Raw genomic sequence first — 22,383 nt, 5'->3', positions numbered from 1 at the left:
AATATTTTTGTTGTTGTTGACTGCATGGTGGTGGTTCACCATCCTTCCCACCTTTCTACTGAAGTTATATTCAGTGTGCTAAGTAAGGATCTTTCAAAAGGCTTTATTGGTTTTTAAAAAATATAAAAATATTGTATGTTCATAGAAAAAATTTATATGAATAATTGGCAACCGGATTGAGATGTATTGGATTTTCCCTTATTTGATGTGCTGTTGACAGGTTCTTTTACTGTATTTTCAGTGTAATGAACTTGTTTTCTGCTGTGACGTCCTTGCCCCACTAGCAAATTTAATAATCTTTGAACAAACATTCTTGTGTTAAATAAACAAAACCTAAATGTTTGGGAATTTTAGTTTATTTTCACCATTTGTCTATTTACATTTTGATTTCTCTTGGTTTAAGGAATGAAATGAATATCGACTTCTGAGTTATCTTTTCCTGTCAGACTAACTTTTTTCATAACCATAATCCTGCTGTGTTAAGGAAATAGAAACTAGTTAGAATTCTATTTTAGAGATGGAATGTGGTAAAAGCTTGGGATTCATATTAGATTTCATCTGAAGGAATTAAATTACCGGAATAGTAGAATTTCTTTAGTATAACAAGACCCTCTTCTCTGTGTACATTATGATAACATTTTCCTGGACTCCACTGTGTGCCGTGGAGAGCTTAGTACATGTTAGGGTGCAGGGGAGATTCTCAAGATGGTGTAAGGGAGGGCGCCCCGTGTTATTAATGTGGAAGGTGGTTTTCAGGGATAATATAAGCCCATGGATAATGACAAAGAAACATTTTTAAAAAAAATTTAATCTAGCTCCCTTTTTGTTCTGCCACCGAGTTTCAATTTATTACCTTTAAAATTCTTTAGATTTATGTTAGTTTGCTCCTATTGGAAAAATAACTTAAGAACACATTTTAAAAAGTGAATAGAAAGAAAATTCATAATTCCATCACCCTAAAACAATAATTATAACCTTGCTTATCCCCTTCAGACTTTTTTTTTTTAATTAAAGTTTATTGGGGTGACAAGAGTTAGTAAAGTTACATAGGTTTCAAGTGTACAATTCTGTAATACATATATGGTGATGGAAGGAGAACTGACCCTTCAGATTTTGAACCTTTGCATATTTTGCTCCTTATAATCTCCTAATTATTTTTTCTCCTTATTTTTGCATGAGCTTTTATTCCATGAGGTTTTAACTATTTAATATTCTATTGAATATTTTACTGAACTATTCTTAATTGTTGGGTATAAGTATTTGCTGAATTTGAGGAAATATATACATTAATGCCCACAAACGGCCTTTAATTTAAACTCAGTATATTGTGAAAAGTTTCCAAAAGTAGAATAACACTATCAAGAGCAAAGTTTTAGAGTTGTGACTTAATTTTATCTTCAGCATTTATTATTAGTACTAAGCTGTAAGATAACTCCTTGTCCACAGCGTTTTATGGAGCATTTTTTCTGTAGCAGCTTTATGACATCATCGTAACTGACTCTTTATATATAAAAATTGTGTACAAAGAGCTGAAAATTTTGAAAAAAAAAGTCTGGACTAGGAAACCCAAATCATCTATAATTAGTGTATGGAGAGACCTCTTTCACAATAGAATTGTTACAATTGCTATAAAATCAGAAACCTTCTGAAATATAACGAGTTATAATGAAGTAAAAAACGAATTATATTGGTTTGTACAAAGAAAAAAACAATTCTGAAGTGTGAAAAAATATGAAGATGTTTAAATTCAGTGATTTGGGAAACTATTTTTAGGAGTATGTTTGAAATTGTATTGCACATTTGATTTACAGACTGGGAGCAAACTGTTATTCCTTCACAGAATTTTTATGATGGAGGGCGTTAATAGAGGTGGAAGGAAGAATAGCTGTAACTGCATTCTGTGCTTTCAGCTGTTAGGATTTGTCTTTGTCACCCCACAGTATAGGGAGGATGTGTCAATTCTGTTGACTAAATGATTGAAATAAAAAGCTGCCTTTAGATGGGGATCTGTGGGTGAGCAAACTACTTATTGCACACCTGAGTTAAAAAGACATACTGTCCCATGTTTGCAAATGCTTATAGCATTTAAGAAGATATTTAATAAGTAAGAAAGTTATTACCACCATCGTAACATGTTAATTTCCATCAATATCAGCTTTTAGATATGGGGCTTTTAATTTGTTGGCATAATCAGAGATAGCAGTGTGGTGAGGGCATGCAGTAATTGGTGGTGATTTGACCCCTGGGCCTTTTTCATTCTCTGTCTTGTTGCTTCCTGAAGCTATCTAGTTATGATTAATATTATTTGTGTGGTGGTGCACAGAAAGAAAATAGAAGGGAAAACTGTCATCCAACCTCTAGGTCCGGAGGTTGACAGTAACCATCTCCCATCCCGGAGCACAAACCTGTCTAATTTTGTTTACATTAGGAGAGGAGAAAGAACAGATTTAAAACATAGATGTTTTGGGTGAAAAGATCTTTTTTAACCCAAATTTTTTTCCTAGCATGAGTAAGTGAAGTTTATATTTTATGACTAAACTATATGTATTTGTAGGTAACCAGTACAGAATCAAGATCTTTTAAATTTTTTCAGTATCTTGAAACATTTTACCTTACAGTGAAAAATTTTGTTTCTCTTTTGGCAGATAGTTATGGTTAATCATCCACCTTGGAGTGAGATTTCATGCAATGTCATATATATATATATACACACACACACACACACACACATATATATATATATATATATATATATATATATATAAAATCACTTTTTACTTTGTAACATGTCCTATATATATATATATATTCATCACTGCTATTTGTTTAAATTGGTTACTCTGTCTAGTGTAGGCAGTTCCATGATCTTGTGACTGTGCCTGTTGAATGCTCCTCTCCTTCTCTTCAGCTCCTTTGTTGGCTGGTAAGTTTCTTTTAGTCAATGAGAAAGCAGGATGTTCTTTGTTAAAGTCTGGTAGAAAAGAATAGTAGACTTCAGGACTCAGAAAGCCTGGCTTCAAATCCTGGGGCTGTCGCATTATTCTTCCTTCGATTGAGCGGGTATTTTCTGAATGCCTACTATGTACTAGCTACTGGTCCAGGTGGGAGGAATGCAGCAGTGTAAAATCACCAGAGATCCCTGCCCTCATGGAGCTTACATTCCAGCCTAGAATGTTTCCAGCCTCTTGGGCTCTAGACTTACTAATTGAGAATCTTTATGTAAGGACCCACTGGAAATACACTTTGTGTCCATGGGTTAGAAGTTATGTTAGGAATAGATGGGTGAAATAATATGCATTTGCTTGATTGAGTTCTTCTTATGGTAGCGTTATTTCTTAATTATTGCAGTAGTCATTATTAGAAGATATGACATTTATTAGGAAGGTTGATTTTTACTCTGTTATAGGAAAGCATGTTTCCAAAAACTACATTTTGTATAGATTTTCTGTACTAATGAACAGGGACTGCATTTGAACTTGGTCTTCGTATTGATTCAATTAGGCTTATCTTTGTAGTAATTGTATAATTTCTCTAGAAACGTTTGCAAAATTTTCTTTGGTGAGCTGAACAAAAGTGTTGTTCAACATAGGTATCCGGTTATCACTGGGACTGTTACCAGGTTGATTTGCAGTAGTTTAAACATCTTTTCAGGTAGGCTGCTCTAATCCTGAAAAGTCAAACAGCATGCTGACTATTTCAAATGTGAACGCTTTAATTTTGAAAATTATATGTATAAATAAAGCAGCATTTGAAAGACGCTATATTTGAGAATATTTCCATTATATACCATATTGCAAAAGGTAAATAAATGTATGAAGTGAAACAGCGTCACACTAATAGTGGCATTAATGTGGAGGGCAAAGCTTTAGAAACTGTGTGAAGAGGATTTATTCAACTTTTCAGTCTATGATGGACACTTTCTGCCAAGCTCTATTAAGCCAGGGATTTTGTTTGCTTTTATTTTACATTTTTACATTACTTTCTGTGCCTAGTACAGTGTCTGACTGAAATATTTGTTGAGTTGAATACTTCTTAATTATAAGGTATGTATTTAACTCAATTTTTTCCATATTGTTCCTAGTTATTCCAGCAGCATTTAGTTTTGAAATTTTCCTTTCCTTCTTTTGTGTTGCTGACACTATCATGTGTTTGTTTCCTAATTGGTGTATTAGTTTTTTGTGTCCATAGCAAATTACCATATATACAGTTGCTTAAAACAATACATATTTGTTTGGAGGTCAGAAGTTGGACGTGGGTTTTACTGGACCAAAGTCAAGGTGTTGGCAGTGCTGCATTCTTTCCGGGATGCTCTAAGGGAGAGTTCTTTTCCAGCTTTCAGAGCCCACTCACATTCCTTGATTTGGGGCCTCCTTCTCCCATTGTAAGGGAGCAGTGCCATCAGTCAGCTGTGAAGGACTCAAGTGAATACATTGGGCCCATCTAGATAATCCAGGCGATTCTCCTCATCGCAAAGTTCTTAATCTTAATCACAGCTGCAAAATCCATTTGCCACGTCAAGTAACATATTCATTGGTTCTGGGGATTCTGACGTGCGCATGTTTGGGAGGCCATTTTTCTGTCTGCTACAGAAAGTACTGTTTATTAGTTGATGTTTTGCGTCTCTAATGTGTATTTTTGTTTCAGTTCTAATATTGCTGTTTTAAACTGAAGTATCACTTTAAAAATCATTTTTTACTTTGTATTAACATGTCCTATTATTTAATATAATATTCCAGTGTTCCAAATGATGTTTCTCTGTATAATTGAGTTTAGCACGTTCAATTTTGTTATAATTACTGAAAGATTTTTTCCCACTACAGAAAGTGTTACAGGTATTTTAATTGGATTTAAGAAGTTCCTGGTACTGATACTCATCCGTATAGCCTGGCCTCACCTTTCAATTGGTAATTTTTATCTCTTACTTAGTGTTAGTCACTCACTGGTATCAGTCAGGTAGAAAATGATAGAAAATATGCTTTTAGTTGTGTGTGGAATGTGCTGTCCCCTATTTGTACTATTGGGGAAGAACTTTTCTAAATGAAGAGATGAAAGAAGATGAAAATATACTGGGAGATGAGAAAGTTTTGTCCAGAAAGTTAAACCACATGTACCATCTAACGCTCTTTTGTGTAATTAATTCGTTGGCCAAGTTGTTCACAGGCTTGTGAATTCAAGAAATCTTCCTTCTCATCGAGTTGAAAGATGTTAAGATAACTTAGTGACTGCTACAGATTTTCCCAAATTGAAATTTGGAAATTGAGCTCTGTTCCAATAAATACCATTTATAGAGGTAAGGACTTTGCTTAACAGCTTGGAGAAAAATTTTTAGAGAGAATAGTATTTTTCTAGAGAAGTCAGTCCTGCACTTGAACCTGTCAGATACTGGTTATTAGATCAAACACCCTTTATGGTCAAAGTGAGAAACTTATACATTTGATGGAAAAGGCTTTTTATATATATAGTTCTCAACGGAGCTAGGAAGAAAGACATTTTTTTTTCCTTGTAAAAGTTGATAGAATTTTTAGGTATTTTTAAAGTTTTGTCTGATATTTCATAATTAGAATGATTTCCTCATTTATTTATATACAATCAAAATTAAGAGAGCAAACGAGACAGTTCCTCTGTGTCTATGTTTATTTGTATCTATAATGTAGATACGCTTTCTTGCTCCTGAAAGGCTTTGAGATGTTTTGGGATAAAATCAAGGCATAGTAAAACTCCAGCCAGATTCATGTTAAGTACAAAAAAGATTCACAACCAAATAACAGAAATGGGGATAAAGAGTTGTCTTTGAACATTTTCCATGGGATTAACCTGAGCAATGCTGTTAAAATTGTTCTTTTAACCCTCCCGTGACTTCTTTTGCAAGTAGAATAAAATCTAAACTGCATAGCATGCTCTACAAGATCTCAAATAATCTCTTCCTCTACTTATCTGACCTCATCTCCTACCACTCTGACCCTCATTCACCATTATTTTTGTGCCTCAGCCCTTTGATGTTCTCTTCGCCCTGGAGGTTCACATTGATGCTTCTGTCTTATGTGTGGTTCAAGTCACAGTAGCAACATTTCAAGTGTGCAGTAACTAAATGTGGCTACCATGTTCAACAGTACAGCGTATAAACATTTCCATCATTGTAGAAAGTTCTGTTCGATAGCCCTGCACTAAACAATAAGGAAATTTCAGACCAGCACTTTTACTTGCTTTAGGTGGATTTGTATAGGTTTGTTTCTTCAATATATGTTTAGCTGTAAATTTGGAGGGGTTCATAATAGCTGAATAAAATATTTTTATGGATTTCTTTTAAAAGTTCTGTAGCAGAATGACTCATTAATGTTATTTATGGATTGTTTATTCACCAACTCCTTTCTTCATTGTCGAGAACATATGGAGTCAGTAATAGAACATATTGCATGTCTTTTTTTTCTGTATATTTATAACTAAGTGCCTGAAGGACACAAGATACTGTTTTATTTATTTTACTTGAATTATATGCTATAGACTGGGCTCTTGTGTATTCAGGGCTACAATTTATAGTATTAATTAAGAACAGCTTTCCTTTTCTCCCCAGAATGAATTCAATATATTCTTCTTTAGTGTGTGTGAATCTTGAGTTTGTTCTTACTTGTGATTGTTTTTTCTAATCTTGCTGCCTCCCGTCCCATCCTTGTTTGGTCTCCTAACTCCGTTTAAATTCCGCCCCCCCACCCCACTCTTCTCTCCCTTTGTTTTCTGTCTGCCCTTTTTTTCTCTCCCCACCCCACTGCTTCCTCCAATATCCTTGTTATGAAAAATGGAAATGACAGCATATTTTCATTAAATGACTTAATAAACATCTCCTCTGTTTGTTTGTAATCAAATACTGCTTGTACCCTTTTTCTTCAAATTTGGAAGACCCATCTTTTAAAAGTTCTGCGTTTCCCTCACACCAGCCAGTGGTTAAATTATCATATGTAGACGACATTGATTTTTCTGCCACAATAGCAAAAGTGATCGGTTTTCTAAATCAGAGGACATGTTTTCAGCTGTTATACATTCAAGCAAATTCTCTGACCATCAGGGTGAAAGAAAATCTCTATTTCTTCAACATCCTCCCACTCCCCCACACACTTAAACTTGACATAATTTTACGCTCACAGAAAAGCTGCAAAAATAATTACCATATACATGTTACCCAGATTCCCCAAATGTTAATATTTAAAAAATTTGCAATCACTCTCTTTTTATATATACACATTTTTTTCTGATCCTGTTAAGTGTAATATGCAAACACGATGCCTCTCAACTTCTAAATACCCCTATATTTCAAAAATAAAGACATTCTCATACAAAAATAAAAGTTAAAAAGAAGACATTCTTTTATATCACTGTAGTACAATTATAAAAATCAGGAAATAATCTTGATATAATACTATATGTTAGTGTGCAAAGCTTATTAATATCTTGCCAATTGTCCCAATAATGTCCTTTATAAGAAAAGAAACATCCCAGATCCAAAGTTGCATTCAATTGTTAGGTCTCTATAGTCTGCTTTACTTTGGAATGTTTCAGTTTTTCCTTGAGTTTCATGACCTTGATTTGACATTAGAACATTTGACTACCCTCAACATTTTTTTTTGTAATTTCAGCTTTTTTTGAGATATAATTTACATGCCATACAATTCTCCCATTTCACATGTGTAATTCATTGGTTTTTAGTATATTCACAGAGTTGTGAAGCCATCACCACGATCAATTTTAGCATATTTTCATCACTCCAAAAAGAAATCCAATACTCCTTATCAGTTTCTCCCATTTCTTTCACCACACATCCATAGGCAAGTACTACTCTACTTTGTCTCTGAAGAGTACCCTATTCTGGCTATTTATTATAAATGGAATTATAATACTTGACTTTTTGTCTGGTTTCTTTCACTTGGCATAGTGTTTTAGCATATATCAATACTTCATTCCCTTTTATGGTTTAATGATATTTCATTGTATGGATATGTCACCTTTTGTTTATCAGTTAATGGAACTTTGGTTGTTTCCACCTTTTGGCTGTTATAAATAATGCTGCTATGAACTCTCATTTGCAAGTTTTTATGTGGACATATGTTTTCATTTCTGTTGGATACATACGTAGGCTTGGAATTATTGGATCGTATGATAACTCGATGTTTAACAGTTGAGGTTCTGCCAGATTGTTTTCTAAAGCAACTGCACCATTTTACTGCTTTCCCACTAACAATGTGTGAGGATTCCAATTTCTCCGTATTTTCACCCACCTTGTTATTGTATGCTTTTTTATTATAGCCACCCTAGTGGGTATGAAGTAGTATCTCATTATGGTAAATATACATAACATAAAATGTATTATTTTAACTAATTTTATGTGTACTGTTCAGTGGCATTAAGTACATTCCCGCTGTTGTGCAACCATCACCACCATCCATGTCCAGAAGTAAAAATCTATACCCATTAAACAATAATTCTCCATTTTTACATTTTAGTTTTGATTTGCATTCCCTGGTTGACTGATGATGTTGAACATCTTTTCATGTGCTTATTGGCCATTTGTATATCTTCCTTGGAAAAATGTCTATTCAGACCTTTTGCCCATTTTTAAATGGTTTATTTGTGTTTGTGTAATTGAGTTATCTGAGTTCTTTATATAGTCTAGATGTAAGTCTTTTATCAGATTTATTATTTGCAAAAATTTTCTCTTCATTTTCTGTGTTGTCTTGTTACTTTCTTGATGGTGTTTTGTGATGCACCAAGAGGTTTTAATTTTAGTTTATCTTTGTTGCTTACGTTTTTGGTGTAATATCTAAGAAACTGTTGTCTAATCCAAGGTTCCTCTAGTGATTAAACAGATTTATGATTCTGTTTTCTTCTAAGAATTTTATTGTTTTAGCTTACCCTCAACTTTTTAACCTTTAACTGTTTCCTGCACATGTGATTCTGACTCTTCTGTACAAATATGGTTGCTTATTCGGCCCATTTGCTGCCAGACTGGATCCCTTTGAGCTGTTATGTCTCCAACTGCCTACGTAAGCATTGTTATTTTGGTTCCATCATTGAATTATCTCATAATTTATTCCTTTTATTCTCTGTCTTCTTTCCTCAACTCATATCTTCTCATTCACCCACATTCACTGGGAAATTTGACCCACTCTTCCTTATCCTACCATGTCTCTAATGTCTTGTGCAGTCTGAATGTCCTCATGATGTCATGTGATCAACACTCTAACCTCTCTCTTTTTTCTGAACTCAAGTGGTTACCACTTTCATCCTGTTTTAGCAACTTGTTCTTATAACCCGATCTTAGACTTTACTGTTTTCAAAAGTGCTAAATGCTTGTACCCTGATTATAAACTCCTGTATTCATTCCTCCTTTTTATCTTTCCTTCCTCTGTCCCTCTTTCCCACTCTCTCTTTTATTTCTTTCTTCTTTTCCCCAACCCCCAGCCACTTGTTTTCTCATTTCTGGCACTACTTCTTTCCCTATCTAACCTATTCTCCAAGGTGTATCTTATCCAAAATTTATAATTAACTTATTTTCTTTCGTATCCTTCAAATCCATCCATAAATCTTTCAGTGCTGTTTCCCTAGCTTTTTGAGCCATCGTAGTATATGTTAGATGTTCAATAAATGATGACTGACAGACTCAATGAATGAGTGACGGAATGAATAAACCTTGGAACTATCCATTTATCTAACTGTTTGGTTCCTACACGAGAATTACTGGGCTCTAAGAAAAATTACAGCTGTACATGGAGTCATTGTTAAAAATTCATGGTTTCTAATTTCAACTGGTATCTTAATACTGTCCAGCAATTTTTATGTGTCCCTAGTCATCACTTTTGTTTGTTTGTTTTAAATAGATATTAAATTTTCAACAGGTATTTTAAACATTCACTTTGTTCTTATTTGACAGTATGCTTTCTCACTCATAGCATAGCTTAGCATTCAATGTGACTTCAATGACAGTACTAGCTAGCATCCATTCCCATACTTTTCTTATAACCCCTTGTTTTACAAGAAGACAACTTGGCCCCGCTCCTATTCTCAGCTTGTGTCTCTACCCTTGTTGTAGATCTTACCTACTCCACTTTCTGAACGAACTTGCTCCATCAGTTATTACTTTTATCTTCAACTACTTTTTCTCCACACAGAATGTACATCCCATGCCCTCAATCAATCAATCAATCAATCAATCAATCAATAAGTTGAATTCATTAACCCAAACCAAAACATGTATACACTTATTTTCTCCTAGCTACCAGGAGTCCTCCTCTTCCTCGTTCTCTGTCTACCCAGCTTTTTGAAAGAGTAGTCTATAGTAGCTGTCACCATTTCATCATTTTCTTTCTTTCTTTTTCAACTATAGTTGACATACAGTACTATATTAGTTTCAGGTGTACAACATAATGATTAGACATTTATCTAACTCACGACGTGATAACCCCACCGTTTTCTTATTTAAGATTCATTACTGTTGAACTCCTCCCTGCCTCCCCTAACTTCACTGAGCGCCTCGTTAAGTCAGGCATACCCACTGTAGTCTTAATGTTACTTGCTATCTCTGTAGCATTTGACACTGCTTGCTCCTCTTTGAACTTTTTGTTATCCTGGCTTTGATCACATTCTTTAAGGAAACCACGTGGACTTTGTTAATAAAACCAGAACCTAATGCTTGTAATGATTCCAAGTAAGCACAATCTTCAGTTAGGTAAGTTTGTTTGGGACTAAAGATCCAACATTCTCTGAGATTTTCTTTGCCTTGACAGTTTCCCAATTATTATGGCTACTGCCACCAATCATGCTGGCCTCAGTGGTCAGAAGCAGAGCTGGATTCAAGTGTGTTCTCACAAGTGTTTCCTTATTTCCTGTAAGACAAAGGAAAATTTTAAAGAGATTTGCCATTGCATTTTTAATAAAGTTTTTAAAAAAGATTCTTTCTGTCTTAGTTGAGTTCTTTGCAGCATCATTGTACAATAATTAAAGATTAGAAATAGCATAAATGTCCATCAGTATGGGAATGGATTAATGTGTTATGGGATCGGGGCAACTAGTAAAATGTACTGATGATATATAGAGAACAAATCAAGGGGCAGGTCTTATTTTATCTAGCATCTATCTATCTATCTCATAATTTGTAAAAAAAAAAAATACGGAACAGAACTACATTAGTCCTCCCTTATTCATGGTTTCACTTTCTGCAGTTTTGGTTATATGTAGTCAACCACTATCTGGTTAAATGGAAATGTTCAGAAATAAACAATTCATAAGGTTTAAATTGCATGCTGTTCTGAGTAGCATGAACGAAGTCTCGCGCCATCCTGCGCTGTCCTGCCCTTTCCCCTCCAGGACATGAACCATCCCTTTGTCCAGCATCTCCATGCTGTATATGCTACCTGCCCATTAGTCACTTAGTAGCCGTCTTAGTTATCAGATCGGTTATCAGAGAGTGAGAGGACCATAGGAACATAACTTTTATTATAGTATATTATTATAATTGCCATATTTTGTTGTAAGTTATTGTTGTTAATCTCTTACTGTGATTAATTTTTAAATTAAACTTTACCATAGGTATGTGTGTATACTGTGTTTTCCCGAAAATAAGACCTACCCGGGCAATCAGCTGTAATGCATCTTTTGGAGCAAAAATTTATATAAAACCCGGTCTTATTTTACTGTAAGACCCGGTCTTACATAATGTAATAATATAAGACCAGGTCTTATATTAATCTTTGCTCCAAAAGACGCATTAGAGCTGATTGTCCATCTAGGTCTTATTTTCAGAGAAACATGGTAGGATAAAACATAGTATATAAAGGGCTCGATGCTATCTGTGGTTTCAGGCATCCACTGGGAGTCTTGGAACACATCCTTCCTGGGTAAGGGGGACTACTGTATTTATAAATGTTTAGCACTGAAGAATGTCTTGGTATCTACTCATCGAGCTATTAGGAGTGATTTCATCTGAGAAATGGAAATGAAAGATGGAGGGTATTAAGGGTTACTTGATTTCCTCTTTATATTTCTGTTTTGTTTGAATTTTTTCAGTGAATATGTATTATAGCTTCTGTAATAAAGCAGTGATGAGTTGAGGATTTTTAAGGTAGAAGTAATATCAACTTATGATCTATTCTTTATGTGTTCCTTTAGCTTCTTTGCTTTTTTCATTTTCCTTCTAACTTTCAACCACTCTAATTCAGTCTCCCTGGTGAGCGTCTTCTAGCCTAATCCTGTATATCCCATAAGAGTCACCTTTGATTCCCTGAGAAGCAATCCTGGATCACTCAGTCAGATTTTATTACCTTTCCTCTGTGATCCCATGCCACCCTGGGAAATCTTCCTTAGGCACTGGTGTCTAGGGCAGAAACTGTTACTATTTGACTCTGTAGTGCATGGATGTGAGCACAGTACCCAGCACACGGTAGTAATTCATTAAAAGGGGTTTCAGTGTTAAATAATAAAGCATAGAACTTGGGGTAAATCTCCTTAATATCAGCATGTCTTTTTGTGTAGGTTGTCATTTTTTACCACTTTTCTTTAAACCCTGTGTGAAAGACATGTTTTAATTAAACTTTAGTTTATATCTTAGAACATTTTGAGTTTATGTTGATAGACTCTCCTAACAGAACTCCAGGCAGTTCATTTAAATGTAGTATTTCAATTGTCATTAGAGGTCAGGAGAGTGATAATTTCATACTGCATTGTAACATAAAACGTTAACATAGAATATTTTTTATAATATCTCCAAATGCATTAATTGAACAAAACCTACATTTGTGTACTTAGAAAATGTGTAACGTTGACTTTAAGCAGAAGGATAAACACAAATTAATATTTCTTCTCTGTGTAAACTGCTTGTCTAACAGTTTGTTTTCTTTTTAGGTTCAACAAATAGATCGAGTAGTGGAAGTTGTGGAGGAAACAATTAAAGGTAATTGTTGAAAGTGAGATAGCAGAGGTATATATTGTTTGAACTATATTATAAAAATACCACTTAGTTTTTATTTATTGAGCATCTTTATGAAAAGTTTTGTTTTAGATATAAAAATCATAAAATTTTGTCACTGATTGTTTCATGCATTGACTGGTCCCATATAGGAGACATATATTTGATTAGCTTTCAAGTGAGTCAGGTCATAGTTTTTTTGTTTTTGTTTTTTTAAATCTTATTTTTATTGTTATTAAAATAGATTTAATTTATATCTCAGATCAGGAAGATAGAGTTTAAACACTTTTGAAATAAGGAAATGATTTTGTATGTTCTTTTCATTTTTATTGCGATAACACTGACATTTGCATGTTTTCATATCACACAATTAGTTGCAGTTTTCCTCTTTAAAAGTACTTTTAAGTGTTCAATTTTGATACCACTTCCAGGTGTAATTTTTATAGTTACTACATTAGAAAATAGAAGTAGAATTATGTTTTGCTTCTTTCATTAGCCAGTGTTCATTGAAACAGATCCTTATGGATGTCACTGAGAAATAAGCCATCCTTAATTCTGTAACTTTTAAATAGTAATAGTTTATTTTCCTCTGTTAGATTAGCACAAATGAAAACCAGTAATATGATATTGAAATATGAAGTTAAATGAATTGAGGGTCTCACTTAAAATTTTATCTTGTTATAAATGAGAAATTTGTGTTTTTTTTTTTTTTTAAAACAAATAGACTACTTCCATCAAATAGATAGTTTTAACCACATACTTTTCCTGCCGGCTTGTATCTACTACTTTCCATATGCTGTTATTAATACTCATTAATTTTGAGTCTTTGATTTATTAGTGATTGATGATTACAGAATATGAGACTGAGACTATACCTTAATCTGTTGAAATTCCAAAATAAAGTGAAATATGATTAAAATTTTTTAGTAGTGGTAATTTTGAATTTTTTTTCAAACTATCCCTCAACCCCATCTTGGAGAATCCAGAAGTATTATCATTTATTGTGCACTTACAGTGTGACAAGCACTGTGCTAAGTACTTCATATGCATCAAGTCATGTAATCTCCACAAGAGTTCTGTCAAATAGATACAAATATTATCCTCTTTTTCACATGAGGAAGTTGAAACACAAGGACACACAGCTAGTAAGTGGCAGAGCTGGGATTTGAACCCTGGCCATTGTAGCTCCAGTGCCGTTGCTGTTAAGCTTGACACTCTATTCACACTATGCTGTAACTTCTCTGCTCTCGCCCAGTGGAGAATCACTGCCTTAATGGTTGTTTGATTGAGCTGCTTAAAGCCGTGCTTTAGGATGCTTGAGGATATTGTTGCCTTATTTATCTTATGTTTGAGAATCAGGTCCATACTGGCCACACAATAATTTTTTTAAAGACATGAATGGAGGTGAAGATAACACAGGAGAAAATCTATGTGACCTTGGGTATGGCAGTGACTTTTTAGATGCAACACCCAAGGCATGATTCATGAAAGAAAGAATTGATAAGCTGGACTTCATTAAAATTAAAAACTTCTGCTCTGCAAAAGATACTGTTAAGAGAATGAGAAGATAAGCCATAGACCGTGAGAAAATATTTGGAAAAGACGTATCTGATAAAGGACTCTTATTTAAAACATACAAAGAACTCTTAAAATTCATTAATAAGAAACTAAACAACCTGATTTAAAAAATAGGCCAAAGACCTGAACAGAAACTTCACAAAAGAACATATAAAATGCAAAGACACATATAAAGAGATAGATGCTCCACATCACATGTCTTTAGTGAGTTGGAAATGGAAACAACAATGAGCTACCACCACACACATAGTGTAAGGGCCAGAATCCAAAACACTGACGAACCAAGTGCTGGCGAGGATGTGGAGCAACAGGCTTCATAGCTGGTAGGAGCGGGAAGTGGTACATCCACTTTGGAAAACAGTTTGGTGGTTTCTCACAAAACTAAACACACTCTTTCCATCTGATCCAGCAGTTGCACTCCTTGGTTCTTATCCAAAGGAGTTGAAAACTTATGTCCACACAAAAACCTGCACACAGATATTTATAGCAGCTTTATTCATAATTGCAAAAACTTGGAAGCAACCAAGATGCCCTTCAGTGAATGGATGAGTACACTGTGGTACTTCCAGATGGTGAAATATTACTGTGCTGAAAAGCAATGAGCTACGAAGCCATGATAAGACACGGAGGAAACGAAAAAGTACATTGCTAAGAGAAAGAAGCCAATCTGAAAAGGCTACACACTCTGTGATTCCAACCATATAACTTTCTGGAAAAGATAAAACTATGCAGACAGTAAAAAGATCAGTGGTTACCAGGGGTTATCGAAGGGGGAGAAAGGGTGACTAGATGGAGCACAGAGGATTTTTAGGGCAGTGGTACTATTCTGTACGGTACTGTAATGTTGGTACCTGTCATTGTACAGGTGTCCAAACCCAGAGAACGTACAACACCAGAAGTGAATGGTAACGTAAGCTGTGGATAATGATGTGTCCGTATAGGTACATCGATTGTAATACATGTACCACCCTGGTGGGGGCTGTGGGGAAAACAATGGGGAGTGTGGTGGAGGGAGGGAGGGAATATGTGGGAACGCCCTACTTTCTGCTCAATTTTGCTGAGAACCTAAAGCCACCCTAGAAATTAGTCTGTTAAAAATGATGACTAGTAATTAACGTTGTGCTCAGGAGGCTGCCAGATGGCTTGCAGAGATAAAATTTCTATAGGAAATCACAGAAGGTAAAGGTAAATTATATTGTCCTGTACTCACAATACTTTGACACCAAATGTTCAGGTTTTCTACACCCAGCAGTTCTGACACTGACTAACCAGAGTTAGTGCAGATGTCACAGGTTAAAGGCTCGGTCTCACAAGGCTGCCACCACTTCAGATGCCAATCACAAGTCCAGATTGTCACCTGTGCTTCTGACAGGCCAGCTTTAAATCAGGTTCCTACAACCCTCTCCTCAGATTGGATGATTTGCTAGAACAGCTCACAGGACTCAGGAAAGCCCTTTGCTTACTGTTACTACTTTATTATAAAAGATGTATGTAACTCAGGAGTACCCACATGGAAGAAATGCACAGGGCAGAGTATGTGGAAAGGGACACAGGTCGCATGCCCTCTGTGGGTGTGCCGCCCTCCCAGCACCCCAATGTTTCACCAGCTTGGGAACTCTCCAAACCCCGTCATTTGGGGTTTTTCTGAGGCTCCACTATATTACATAGGTAGGATCGATCAAATGGTTGGCCGTTGCTGATTGAACTTCACACGATTGGCTCCTCTGGTTGCTACTCCCATCCTTCAAGAATTTCCTCATTAGCATAAACTCAGATACAGTTGAAAGGGGCTTCTGATGAAGGACAACAAAAAAGTGCTCCACTCATCCCTGTCAGTCAGGAAATTACGAGGTGTAGGAACTCTGTATCAGGAACTGGGGATGAAGACGAAATTAGATTTTTTTATTATATCACAATATCACAGAAGGCCTATGCGTACCTCCCTGTTAGGTTAATTAAGGGTGGCTTCTTCTCACTGAGGAGTTTGGGCTCAAGTGGATTTATTGGCGAGATGGCAGTTGGATCTAATTCGAAGAGTCTACAGCAGGATATGAGTTGAAGATGAAGTTGACAGGGATGTTTATTGGCAGGCCTGGTTTGAGGGTGGGAAGGCTGATGAATTAAGTCGTAGTAATGCAACGAGAATTTTAGAGATGGAAGAAATAATTTTTTAGGTGCCCTTAGTTTGCAGATGAGGAAGCTGAGCTAGGGAGGGATTAAGTGACTCATCTGAGATCTGGTTCATCTCAGAATAAGGCCTGTCAGTGAGCTTCTGTTCTTCATTTACTATTTCTATTGCCAATACTTCATCTAGACAGCACAAGTTAGTGAAATAATGTGGCCTTTGTAGCACTTAACTGGTTGCTTGTTGTCTTTCAGCGTGTTACTTTTCTGAGGCTCAGTTTTCTCAGTTTAAAATTGAGAGGGTTAAATGGATAAGACTTTTGAGATATGCAGAACATACTAGGGGGTCAATTCATATTAATGTCTGTTTCTTACTACCATCTCCTTAATACCTAGACTGCTGGAATAACCCAACTGACCAGTGACTCTCCTGTTAGTCTGACTGGATACTGCTGCCACTGTCATATTATTAGGTTGGTGCAAAAGTAATTGTGGCTTAAAAGGTTAAAAATAATTGCAGAAACCACAATTACTTTTGCACCAACCTAGTATTTTGCTTTCCTGTGTATGTGCCTTCAGTGGTTGCCCATTACCCAACTTAATGTGGGACTTCTTAGTGTGATCTTCTATCCTGATCTGCCCTTTTCACTTTGTCTTCCATTAGTTCCATACCTAGGCCTTTTGCTCCAACCAGTTGTGCTGTTTGTTGTGTCTTCTGGGTTACTTGCAGTTTGCTTCACTTTCATCTTAGGGTCTTGCACAGAAGTGGGTCAGTTCTGTTTGCCCCTCAAGATCCATTCTCCTCCCACTTCCACCTGCTGTGTGTTCATGGAGGCTGACCTGTGTGACTGGCATCAGTGGATCCTTGCTGTCTGGCGTCTAGTTGGATTTAGCCCTTTGGAGGTTGGAAGTGTGACTGGAGCCTGAGATAGGAGTGTTTGTTCCCCTCTCAGCCCCCCGCCCCCTTCCCTGCTCATCCTGGATGGGTTGCTTCCCTCCCCTGAAGGCCACAGCTGCTGTCAGGTGGCCCCCTCTATTCTTCTTTTTCTCCAAGTTCCTGTAACTGTTCCTTTCCTTCCACCAGGGGTGGAAACAGCCCACTGTTGCTAGCCTTAGAGTACTGCATTCTCTCTTGTTGGTTTTCCTAACCTTGCCAAACTTCAGTAAATAGTCCCTTTTTAAAAATCTCTTCAGTTTCACAGTGTGCCATCTGCTTTGCTGGGACCTGATTGATAAATGCTTTGTGGAGAAGCAAGGGTCCACACGGGAGGGCCAGATGGGCTGGGGCTGGCTGCAGCTCGACAAGAGGGTTTTGCCATCGCTGTCTGGTTCCACATTTGATTCCTTGGTCTCGCTTCACACATCTTCCCTGAACAGGGTTTGGACATCAGCCTCTGCCACAGCCTGTTTTCATTCTTCTTATTATGCCTTATGCTGTACCAAGTAATGTTTTAAAAAATGTAGTCGTAAGATACATTGACGCTGAAAGCATTTAAATCTTGTCATTAACATAAAACTATACAAAGCATATTCCATTTGTCTCAGTTGGAACAAGATGGAACATTCTAAATTATTTTGAATGAATCCTTATTATTTCAGTAGTGGCCTGAAAATTCCATCTATTTTATAGCATTTGTTTTAGGAGAGACCAGGTTACAATGAATTTAGAATTTTCTTCTGTGCCATCTTAATAATTCAATAAAATATGTAACTGAATCTAGGGGAAGGAAAACAGTGTTTAAAGAATTTATATTCATTTCTTTCTTTTAAAAATACTCATAAGGGCCTTAATCTTGGTTTACATGGTCATTAAAACTTTTTTTGTGTGAAAAGCTCTGAAGGGAATACACATTTATATTTCTTCTCATTTGTGTACATAAAGTCCTCAAAACAAAAAAATACCTTAAATAAATTCTTTGCAAAAGATAGTCTAACTGGATAATTTAAGACAAATAATTGCAAGTAAATATTGCCTATTGAAATTAAAAAAAGTTTTTTACTATTAAGTCATATTTCTTCACCAGTCAACCTCTAATAAAAGAGGTCTCTATTGTTACTGATATATTTGCTGGTATTTCATTCAGTCTAATTCCAAATGCCTCCCAAGTATTGGTAATTCAAGACTTTCCCTACATGGTACAATCTGTACATTTAATTGATTTTCTCTTTCCCCTAACTTCTCAGTAACTGAAGCGATCTTGGATTAGAGCAGGGGTGTCCAAACTGCGGTCCGCGGGCCAACTGCGGCCCGTGATCCATTGTTAATTGTCCCGTAGCAAATTCCAAAAATATATTTAGTTAAATAAACCAGGTGAGGCAGTATGTACTTCACCTCGAGTGAGTGGCCCGGCTATTTGTGTATTTTACCGCATATGGCCCTTGGTGAAAAACGTTGAAAAATGTTTGGACACCCCTGGATTAGAATGACCTAAATCCCCAGGGTACTTCACCAAACAGCTCTTTCTTATTTAACACATTGCTATTAAAATTCACTCTGTCAGATTTTGTACTTTGCATTTGATGCTAATTCAGAGCATAAACTCTTCGTAAATTACTACCGGAATTATATCAAATGTGTTTTTATCAGTGTTAACGACGAACTGCCCTACAAAGTCCAATAAGATTTACTTGAGGATGTTTTCCAAGCATAATGAATAAGTGAATTGAGCTTGGATATGGAGCATTTTATATCTGCAACAGTATTGTACTACAAAGGTACATTTGCCCTTTCAGTATTTGTTTTCAGTAAATAATTTTGTTGATTTTCAAAATATGCTTTGAAAGGACACTTTTATGCATCCTCACATGTAATTTCTGATTCAGTTACTACAGGCTGAACATAGTGGAAAAAGTTGTGCTTTTGGTTGACATAATGGGCATACGTCCTAGTCTCACCTGTGCAATTAAGTAGATGGTAACTTCTAACTTCTAATAATTCAAGGAGCAAGGAATTTACTGCTGTTATTTAGTTTTTGTCAATGAGCCTGTTCGTGTTATGTACCGTGTTATATGTGATTACAGTGCGGTAGCCATTGCATTTTGCCATCTTCTTAAGTGCATCAGTTTATGTCCTTTCCTTTCTTTTCCCTCCTTTGGTTCCCCCAAATTAACAATGGGATTCTAACCTACCTGTTTTCCTCTGTAAATCTACATCCATTATTTCTAGAAGGAACTTCTTATTGTTCATTGTACCTGTCTTAGCACTTTTTAAATAATACTATTTTTAGAAATAAGAGTTGGCAAATTTTTTTTATAGTCCCAAACAGCTAAAGTTCTACCATAGGACTTTGAGTTGATTTTTCACATCACCTTATTCTACACCTTGGTTTGGAATAATGGCTGGAAAGGACCGTCTATGAGAGAAACACCATGTCATATCTTGCCTGTATTCCTATGACTTCATAACTTAATTAGACAAATTATCAGTCCTGTTTCCAGCCACAGACATACTACTGAGCAGCAGCAGTATTATTTATCATCTACAAAATGTACAATAGATGCTCTTGAGTCTTCTTTAAACATTGTAAATGGTCATTATGATTACTTTTGTTTTAAATAAAAATAGTTAACTAACTTTTAGTTTGTCCAAACTTTGTCAGCCGTCAACACTTTTAAAACTCAAATAAAAGCTTAAATGTATTCCCCCAGGTGGTTTCTGCTTCTTTATGATGGCTGTAGAATTGTTTTATATGTTTTTGCTTCGTCTTAAATTTAAGTACATTGCTTTAATGTGATCATCACTTATGTTTCCTTTTCTATTTAAGATGCTTTTTCTTATGGTTCGAAACCACCTTTTACATGTTCATGGAACTTATTTATATGAAGACTTGGGTATTTCTTTAATTCCTGATTTCTTCATTTGGGGTGGGGTTGGGGAGAGTGCAGTGTGTTGAATAGTTTGTTATGTTGATGATCTTACTATAGTTTTCACATAACACACTGTTATAATGGTTCACTGGATTTGATTGTTCAAAACAGGAAAGGAAATTACTTTAAGCTTGAACCTCTCAGGTTTCCCATGACCCAATCCTACTGTTGTTAGTGGTCCACTGATCTGTCTGGTAAAGGAGTCCCATCCTTCCTCGTGTAAATATTAACAAGGGCTTGCCTACTGTAAATTGGGCTTACATGTTAACTCTTGCAAATCTTGCTAGTGCCTTGGCAGACTGCATGAAGGTGAGAATAGAAGTGTTGAATTCTTATAAGATGTATTATTGTAGTCTAGACTTTTATGAAAACCATTAATGTAAAATGGTTTATAAATTTAAACATCCCAGTTTTTAAGTTTGTATATTAATTATTTTCATTAGGTATTAGGTATTCTTAGATATAACAGTTCCGAGTCCCAAGGTTCTAATTTCTCTTTAATAGGAGTTATTAATAAAAAATACCAAGTAAATCAATTAATACTGATTTGAGGCTCACCTAGAAAACGTGACAATATAATTTTAAAATATTTAATGTACTTAAAAATAGAAAAATGCTTTCATGTGGTGTGGTCTTCCTTTATTATGACTAACAAGAGAATTGGCGTGTGCTATATTGCTTTATGCTCTGCATGCATATCATATGTGCTTTAGTGTGCATCTTGAAAAGTTTTAGTCTTCATTGAAAGAATCTATTACTTTTGGTTGGTAAAATGTAGTGAGAATAGTTGAGACTATAAACTTAGAGAAAAATAATACTAGCAGCTTCATTACACTTTTCAAATAGAGGGTGAAGTTGTAGATTAATTGTGGTATTTTCTGTTTTGGTTTGACTGTTCTTAAAACAATAGTAAATCGTATTGATAATTCTCCTTTAGTACTTTATAGTTGGGTTCCCTAAAAATAGAAATATAAAGTAGAAACGAGGTCATATTAAAGGTACAGTATCTAAAACTTCAATAGCAAAGTAAAATATACAGTAAAATTATGGTCATTCTTGAAAAATTTATTTAAAAACATACTTTATTTAAAAAAAAAATTGTCAAGAAAATCGTGTATCACAGCAAAGTGAAAAAATTGGTAGTATAGCGTAATTTGACACCTCAGATGTGAGTAGATTAAAAACTTTTAAACTGATTTTCGTTTTCTTGAAAAATTTGTTTGATAATTAGAAAAATTTACTCAATCATACAGTTGTAGGATGTCATTTATTAGGTAATGCCATTGACCTTTCCTTAGAAAACTTAATATTGTTAGTAATGTTATAGAGAAAGCATGCTGGGTTAATTTTAACAGTTTGTAGCTAATCTTTTTAGATGTGTGTCTTTTCTTTTAAAGGTTCATTCTGTAAAACTACCAAGCATGCAGCATATATATATATCTCATTTACTTCTGAGACTGAGAGAATAAGTACCGATTTCATTTGTTTACTAGTTTGAAGGGGAAAAGCTCATTTGCAGAATCTTCAGTTATGATATCAACTATGGATGGATTTTAAAGAAGTTTATCAGTATTAGTCTTTTATAGTAAAGCATATGTTTTATTGAGTAATAAGGAAATAATAATTGAAATGTCCTTATAAAAGATGGTTTCTAATACATTCAGTCTTTATTGTAACTCTGAAAATTCAAGTGCACCTTTGCTTCAAGCTGCCCTGAAGTCTGTTGCTGTGATGGGTAAGAATCCTGGACTGAGAAAATAAAGAGTTGTGTTGAAATACTTGTTCTACTGCTAGCAGAGTCATATTTACCAACCCACACAATGTCACTGGCTCTCAGTTTCCTGAGTTGTTCATTGTATGATTTG

The 22,383-nt window shown here is 35.3% G+C and overlaps 1 protein-coding gene across 4 annotated transcripts in view; it reads left to right on the top strand.

The window, feature by feature from the left end:
- CDKAL1 (CDK5 regulatory subunit associated protein 1 like 1) overlaps positions 1-22,383 on the top strand; it is a 623,742-nt gene that overhangs the window by 180,249 nt on the left and 421,110 nt on the right. For all 4 annotated transcript variants that reach the window (XM_033115842.1, XM_033115843.1, XM_033115841.1 and 1 more), the window contains one exon: positions 12,886-12,934. In XM_033115842.1, coding sequence (XP_032971733.1) covers positions 12,886-12,934 — 49 coding nt within the window. The remainder of the gene's footprint in view (positions 1-12,885; positions 12,935-22,383) is intronic.

This window comes from Rhinolophus ferrumequinum, chromosome 9 (assembly GCF_004115265.2).
Source record: "Rhinolophus ferrumequinum isolate MPI-CBG mRhiFer1 chromosome 9, mRhiFer1_v1.p, whole genome shotgun sequence".
Taxonomy (NCBI): Eukaryota; Metazoa; Chordata; class Mammalia; order Chiroptera; family Rhinolophidae; genus Rhinolophus; species Rhinolophus ferrumequinum.
The sequence above is the reverse complement of the archived record's forward strand: the minus strand, read 5'-3'. Positions and strand labels throughout refer to the sequence as shown.